This window comes from Camelina sativa, chromosome 12, assembly GCF_000633955.1.
Source record: "Camelina sativa cultivar DH55 chromosome 12, Cs, whole genome shotgun sequence".
NCBI classification, from domain to species: Eukaryota; Viridiplantae; Streptophyta; class Magnoliopsida; order Brassicales; family Brassicaceae; genus Camelina; species Camelina sativa.
The window spans coordinates 22,688,403-22,696,599 of NC_025696.1; the positions used below are offsets into that span (position 1 = coordinate 22,688,403).

The 8,197-nt window shown below is 36.9% G+C and overlaps 1 protein-coding gene and 1 pseudogene across 2 annotated transcripts; both read left to right on the forward strand.

Annotated features, from left to right (window-relative positions):
* LOC104733764 overlaps nucleotides 1–8,197 on the forward strand; it is a 17,516-nt pseudogene that overhangs the window by 9,192 nt on the left and 127 nt on the right.
* Nucleotides 2,769–6,024, forward strand: LOC104732468. Of its 2 annotated transcripts, none has more exons than XM_019234276.1 (2): nucleotides 2,769–5,188; nucleotides 5,273–6,024. In XM_019234276.1, the coding sequence occupies exons 1-2, from the start codon at nucleotides 4,590–4,592 to the stop codon at nucleotides 5,916–5,918; spliced, it is 1,245 nt and encodes a 414-aa protein (XP_019089821.1). In that variant the 5' UTR covers nucleotides 2,769–4,589; the 3' UTR covers nucleotides 5,919–6,024. Both variants share the same exon structure in this region; 1 of them encodes a protein (XP_019089821.1).

Consider the following 8,197-nt stretch of genomic DNA (forward strand, 5'->3'; position numbering starts at 1 on the left):
AGGATCACATTCGACATCTCCGTGAGGTCCTTCTTGTTTTGCGTCGTGACAAGTTTTACGCTACTATGAAGAAATGTGAATTTGGATCACCGGAAGTACATTTTCTTGGTTATATTGTCTCGGCTGAAGGTTTAGCTGTTGATCCTGGCAAAGTATCGGCTATTCAGTCCTGGCCTGAACCTAAAACACTTACTGATACTCGAAGCTTTCATGGGCTAGCTTCTTTTTATCGTCGTTTTGTGCCACAATTCAGTAGCTTGATGGCACCTATTACCGATTGTATTAAAGAAGGCTCTTTCTTGTGGACTCCAGGTGCTTCTACGGCATTTGAGGTGATTAAAAAAAAAATTAAGTTCAGCTCCAATATTAGCTCTTCCGGATTTTTCGTTGGTGTTCGAGCTACACTATTATGCATCAAAGACAGGCATTGGTGCCGTCTTAAGCCAGCGACAACGTCCCATTGCTTTTTTTAGTGAAAAATTGTCGGGTTCTCGGTCACGTTACAGTACGTACGATGTGGAGTTTTATGCTATTGTGCAGGCAGTCAAACATTGGCGACATTATCTGTTTCACAAAGAGTTTGTTCTGTATACAGATCATGATGCTCTTAAACATCTTAGCACACAAGACAAGGTTTCAGCTAGACATGCTTCATGGATTGGCTATTTACAACAGTTTACATTTGTGATCAAGCACACGTCTGGATCTAGTAACCGTGTTGCTGATGCTTTAAGTAGACGCCATGCACTCCTTGCTGTGTTAAACGTCTCTGTTCCGGGTCTTAGTACTTTCACAGATTTATATCCCATAGACCCTTTCTTTGGTCGTATTCTACAGGACGTTGAGTCTGGTTCATCACGGGATTATACACTTCATGAGGTATTTCTCTTCAAGGATTCTCGTTTATGTATACCAGATTGTAGCTTACGTTTGCAACTTATCTCCGAACTTTATACAGAAGGTCATGTAGGGCGGGATCGAACGTTACAGCTGGTAGCATCTTCTTACTTTTGGCCTTCTCTTCGACGTGATGTCGAGAGGTTTGTGGAGCGGTGTGTTATTTGCCAAAAATCGAAAGGTCACGCGTCTAATGCCGGTTTATACATTCCCCTTCCTGTTCCAACACAACCTTAGACAGATATAGGTATGGATTTTGTCTTGGATCTTCCGCGTACGCAACGCGGGTTTGATTCTATCTTTGTGGTGGTTGACCGGTTTTCAAAAATGGTCCATTTCATACCTTGTAAGAAGACAACGGATGTATTTCAGGTTGCCAATCTTTTTTTTCGAGAAATATATCGTTTACATGGTTTACCATGCTCCATTGTTTCTGATCGAGATTCTAGCTTCCTTGGTCATTTTTGGCGTTCTCTTTGGAAATTGCTTAACACTAGCTTGGACATGAGTTCAGCTTATCATCCACAATCTGATGGGCAAACGGAAGTTGTTAACCGTTCTTTGGGAAATATGTTACGGTGTTTGGTTGGTGAAGCTATTCGGTCATGGGATTCAAAACTCCCTCAAGCAGAGTTTTCTCATAATCATGCCATCAATCGTAGTTCGAGCTTTAGTCCTTTCCACGTTGTGTATGGTATTTCACCACGAGGACCGGTGGATCTTTCATCCTTACCTGATCGTACTCGACTTCATGGTGATGCTGAGGTTTTTGTTGATACATTAGCGCAAGTACATGCTGACACTAAAGCTCATTTGGAATCCTCTACAGCGAAATACAAAGCTTCCGCGGACACGCATCGTCGTCGTCTTGTTTTTAACACAGGTGATTTAGTATGGGCTGTACTAACTAAAGATCGAATGCCAGCAAGAGCTTACAACAAGTTAAAAGCCAAGAAGATTGGTCCTCTTGAAGTGTTGGAACGTATTAACGACAATGCATATCGTCTTCGTCTTCCCTCCGACATAAACACTTCTAATGTGTTTAATGTACGCTACTTGTCTCCGTTTGTTCCTCCACCACTCCTTCTAGATTCGCGGTTGAATCCTTCTCACCATGGGAGTCCTGATGCAGCAGCATCTTGATGGCTTAGATACGTATTATTGGTTTTTACGTGTTTTTGTTAATTTCCTTTTCTAAGAAAGACTTCTTTGGGTGTTTACGTCTTTTTATTTACCTTCTCCTACGTCGGTTGTGACCTAGGTTGGAGACTATATAAGTGTTCTTGGGGTTAAGGTTTTAGAGCAGCTTTTGATAATTAATAAACGAGATTTGTCTCTCATCCCTTGTCTTGATTTGATTAGCTTCATCAAAACAGGAAGTCGGTCTCAAGAGATTTACACAAATCTCTTGATTGAGCGTAGTAGGTCTCAAGAGAATAATTCAATTCCCTTGATTGAGCTACAAACCAGTTCTTACGCTGCGCCAGTTGGCGTTGTGAAGCTTTTGATTCAACCAAATTTTCTGTTAGATCTGTGTAAAGTCAATTTGATTAAACTCTTATGTGGAAAAAAAATTAGTGGACTTGAAAACATTTGCTTTCTTGATTTTTTTGAAAACTATACACTACTCGTTGTTGTACGTCTATTATTATTCAAATATGTGTACTTATGTTTTAGGTTATTATGGATAAGTCGTGGATAAACAAACCACGTTTATCTATGGATTACCGAATAGGCGTGAAAAGATTTCTCGATTTTGCATTTGGTAAATCAAATGCCGATATGATGAAATGTCCTTGTAACCGCTGTTCTCTTGCCAAAACCAAGTCTAGGGAAGATATTGAAGGTAATTTGATCGTTTCTGGCTTTTTAAGTTCTTATACTAATTGGGTTCTACACGGAGAGGATATTAGTGTAACTAGGAATACAATAGAAAGACCTTCTGAGAGTAACACTGCTCAAGTAGAAAGAGATCCAACAATGAATCTCTTGGATGATCTTTTCCCTGATATGGATACATATGAAGGATCTGGATTGTCACAACAACCTATGAACACAGAAATACCATCAACTTCAAGTCGAAATCATGGAAAAGGAGAAGGTTTTGATGAATTGCTAAAGGATTTTAATCAAGAGTTGTATAAAGGGTGTACCGGGTTCACGAAGCTATCATTTATGTTGAAGTTGTATCATATCAAATGTATGTGTAGGATCAGCGACAAAAGGATTTCCATGGTTCTTGATTTGCTTAAAGAAGCATTCACACATGCTAAGTTGCCAGATTCATTCAATGAGATGAAGAAAGTTATCCGTAAGCTAGGTTTGAGCTATGAATCGATTCATGCATGTCCAAATGATTGCATGCTATACTGGGAAGCAGATAAAGATAGAGAAACTTGCAATATTTGTGAAGCTTCTCGATGGAAAATTGATACTACGGTAGAGAGTACGACGTTGGGAAAAAAGAAAAAGAAAAAACAAGTTCCTGCAAAGGTTCTTCGTTGTTTTCCTCTGAAGCCACGTTTGCAGCGTCTATATATGTCATTGAAAACGGCTAAAGACATGAGATGGCATGAAAATGCAGATGACAATGATGGTAAACTTCGACATCCGAGAGACGGAGCAGCTTGGAAGGCATTTGATCAAAAATATCCTGACTTCGCATCTGATCCAAGAAATGTTAGACTAGGCTTAGCTACAGATGGTTTTAATCCATTTGGTACAATGAGTACGAGTTTTAGCATCTGGCCGGTGATCTTATTTCCTTATAATTTACCTCCATGGATGTCGATGAAGCTGACTTCGATGATCCTTTCTATGGTTATTCCAGGGAAGCAAATGCCTAGTAATGATATTGATGTGTATTTACAGCCACTTATCAAAGAATTGAAGGAGTTATGGGATGATGGGATCACGACAGTTGATGCTTCTACTAAACAAACATTTAACATGAGAGCAACCATCATGTGGACAATTAGTGATTTTCTCGGACTTGGAAATCTGTCTGGTTCGAATACATATACATCATCAGCATGTCCAAGCTGCAATTATGATTTCATCGGACAACGTTTACAACACGGGAAGAAGAACTGTTTTATGGGTCATCATTGTTTCCTTCCTTCAGATCATGATTTTCGTCAAAATAGTGCTAGTTTTGATGGAAAAATAGAAATTTGTTATCCACTTGTCGTGTTGTCAGGAACTATGATTAAGCATCAACAAGAACAAGTTAATGTTGTTTTAGGTAAGAAACATGATTTAGTTGGGAGAAAAAGAGATCGAATAGATTCAGAAAGAAATAGTATGCAACAACGGAGGAAAAAAGTATATTTTTTAAGCTGGCTTATTGGGAGTTTGTTTTGGTACGACACAATTTGGATATAATGCACATAGAGAAGAATGTGTTTGACAATCTAGTTTACACATTACTAGATGACAAAAAAAAAATAAAAAGATAATCTGAAGGCTAGGAAAGATCTCCGTGAGATGGGAATATGCTCTGATTTATGGCCTACTGAAGATGGGAAGTACAAGGAAGCATGTTTTACTTTGAAAAATGATGGAAAAGATATTTTTCTGAGTGTCTTCAAGGATGCAAAACTTCCAGATGTTATGCTTCTAACATCTCAAGTTGTGTTGATGTTAAAAGTAGAAAGCTATCTAGATTAAAAAGCCATGACTGTCACGTGATAATGAGAGATTTGCTTTCAATTGCAGTTCAGAATTTGTTGCCTGCAAATGTGACGTCACTTGTTATTGAGCTTTGTCATTTTTTTAGAGATATATCAGCAAAGGTTCTAGATATTGATGAGCTTGATAAATTACAAGAGCGTATAGTTGTGACTTTATGCGCGATGGAGATGTTGTTTCCTCTATCGTTTTTCACCGTGATGGTACATTTAATAGTGCATCTCACAGAAGAAGTAAAACATGGTGGGCCACTTTGTTGGATGTATCCAATTGAAAGGACTCTTGGATATTTTAAATCTTATGTTCGCAATCGTGCTCAACCAGAGGGTTCTATATGTAAGCAATATTTGGCTGATGAGTGTATAACGTTCTGCTCAATATATCTTGATGATATGGAGACACGATTTAATCGTGTCGGTCGCGTTGATGATCGACCTGTAGTTAAGATGAGTGTAAGGCCACACTCAGAACTTGCAAATATTTTTCCAAATATTGGTAGATTCGTTGGAGCTGGTCATGTTTGGACACTAACTTATATAGAGAGGCAACAAGCACATCGACATGTTCTGATCAATTGTCAGCTACTTGATCATTTACAAGAGTAAGTTTAGCTCACAATAACATTGATTATTCTAACTTTTTAAATTGAACTATACTAATATAATTCTTATTATTTTCTATCTAGGCGATACAAAAATGAGCTTGTTAGTAGAATTTCTGGTCAGAGCAGAAGGAATCGTGCTATTGACATTGACAGAGAAATACATCTTAATTTTGCCAAATGGATGAGAGAAAAAGTAGAAGAAAATGACATTGATGGGATAGATGATGATTTACGATGCTTAGCTATTGGTCCATCAGACAAAGTTGTGAAGTATACAACTTACAACGTGAATGACTTCAAATTTCGGACTATTGAAAGAGATGCGGATCTCAAAACACAAAATAGTGGTGTTTATGTGGCTGCCGAGACTATGAGTTATGCAAGCTCTCGTGATCTAAACCCAATAGCAGGAGATGTAGTTTACTATGGGAAGCTAGTTGAAGTTATGAAGTTAAATTTCTATGAGACTTTTAAAGTTGTGTTGTTTAAGTGTAAATGGGTTGATTCTCGTACTGAACGAGGATATAAAATAGACGCATATGGTCATCATATGGTCAATTTTTCACGCTTGCTACACTCCGGAGAGAATTTTGAGGATGAACCTTATGTCTTGGCTTCTCAAGCGAGACTGGTATATTATGTTAAACAACTTGGCGAGTCAGAGTGGGATTTCGCAGTTCATGTTCAACTTAGAGACGTATATGATATGGGTGATGCAATTCTATGAGAATAGTTTGGCTTTAATAAGGAACACTTGAGTCTTTCTCTTTTCCTTGGAAGATGACTTGACTTTATTTATTTGTTATAATATAATTTGATGCTTATGTAAACTACGGTGTTTTAGTTTCGTTGAAAGGTTTAACTTGAGTTTACTTTCTTATTGCTGTTTTTTATGGTTTTAATGACCAAATTAGTCACTATTTTAAGAATCAATTAAAATTCAGTATTGCTTAATAGTTTGTTTTTATGTGCTTTGTTTAGGTTCATGAATTTTTGGGATTTCACGGATTTTACTGATTCGGAACCTCAAGCACCAATGACACATTTTCGGACTTTCACAGATTCTACTGGTTCAGAAACTCAAGCACCACATGATATGGCACATTTGGAGGCAGTTTACGGTTCTCCTCCTTCACAAACTCCAGACGGTAACAGTTTCAAGTGGAAAGTACAATTGATAGGTAATTAAAAATAATTGATTGTGTGAGAATGAACCGGATTGATCATTGCTTTTGTTTACATGAGAATAAATTTATTTGTGGTCATTGCTGAACGTGCGGGAATCAATATTTCTTCTACTGTACATGTGTATATATATATATTGATGGCTTTGTTAATATGTGTTTATCTACAAGATGATGATGGAAACATAGAAGGAAAAATGGTGGCATCAAGAGATGTGTGGAAACTACAAAATAGCAAAGTCATTGTACATTTCGACGTAGATACCGATCAACCTGTTGATGATTCCGGAGGTCTACTTGGATCTTGGTTAGGTCAATGTAAATTAAGTAATGATTTGAACTTGTTACCCATTGACTATAGTGATTGGATATTGGTTAATCCTGACACAAAAGATAGGGCTTTGGAAGTTATTCAGGTAATATATATCCAACATTTTAGTACATTCTACTAAGTTTTGCACTCCATATTGCTTCTCTCTTTATGAATGTTCTCATGATATCATTTCAGTCAAAATTTTGGTTTGATGATCCTGCGAAAAGAAAGCATTATGTGATTAGTGCACTAGGGAGCAGATGCAAGGATATCAAGCTACGTTTTTGGAGAAAGTTCAAACGGGATAACAAAGCTGAAATGATCCAGAATCGGCCAAAGAGTGTTCCTGAAAATCAATGGTTTTCTTTTGTCAACACGAGGTTCACTGATAAATGGAAGGTATGATTTATATTTTATAAATATGTGTAATTGTATATGAAACGTACGGAATAACTTTTAATTTTCTTCTCCAATATATGAACTTTCAGAAAATGCAAGATCGAAATAAGAAGAATAACAAAAACCATACCTCGCCTCACGTATGTGGAAGAAAGAGTTTTGCAAGAAAAAGAAAATAGATTGTAAGTAATTTAGTTCTCTCTTATAAAACTCAAGTTTATGATTGTTCTCCTGCTATTTTGATAGTTTACAATATTTACGTGTGTGCTTTTAACGCAGACAATTAAGAACGGAAAACCACCAAGTCGAGTAGAGTTATTTGTTGCGAAACGCACAAAACCTGATGGAAGCTATGTATCTGATCAGGCTAAAACACAGGCGGTTAGTTTTATTTTATTCTATTGTTCATATTAGATATTGTCAAATCATTGTCTCATTTCTTAACATATAGATTACTCATTTAGACTATAACACACAAAAAAAAAAATTTGTTATACTTATATTATTTTGTTGCATTTTTAGGAAGCCCTTACAACCTTGATGAACCAAAATTCGTCAATGCAAACCATATGCAATGTTACAGCTAGTTTGGACGATGAATATGCTCAGGTGTTTGGTCCAGAACGTTCAGGACGAGTGCGTTGTGTTGGCCGTGGACCTACACCTTCAAAATTCTTGAGACGCTCAATTGCAGTAAGCTCAGAGACAGAAAATTCTGAAATTGCTCAGCTGAAAATGCAGAACAAAGGCTTAGAAGATCAAGTTAGAACAATTAATACTTTGTTCCAGAAGATGTTCGGTGTTGCATCTGTTGATCAGGTATTATACCTTTTGCATGTTCTATATTTTGTTAATATATATAGTTTATGATATTCTGATTTCTTAAAATTTATGACCTTGTTAATTTTAATATACAAATGATGTAGGCAAGCACATGGGCTTCAAACTTTGCTGCAGCTTTGGCAAACATTTCGAATTCACCTAATACGGAGGTGAATGTCATTTTTATTGAAATTTCATACATAACAATTTAGATAATATGATAAAGTTAATTTGTGTTTTTTCCTCAGCTAACAGGTGTTGGTCGTATAAATGGAAGTCATAATGCTG

Excerpts from the sequence above, each read along its gene's own strand:
- LOC104732468 (XM_019234276.1), top strand. The coding sequence starts at position 4,590 with ATGAGAGATTTGCTTTCAATTGCAGTTCAGAATTTGTTGCCTGCAAAT. Across the intron at positions 5,189-5,272 it reads CTACTTGATCATTTACAAGA|GCGATACAAAAATGAGCTTG; the intron begins GTAAGTTTAGCT and ends TTTTCTATCTAG.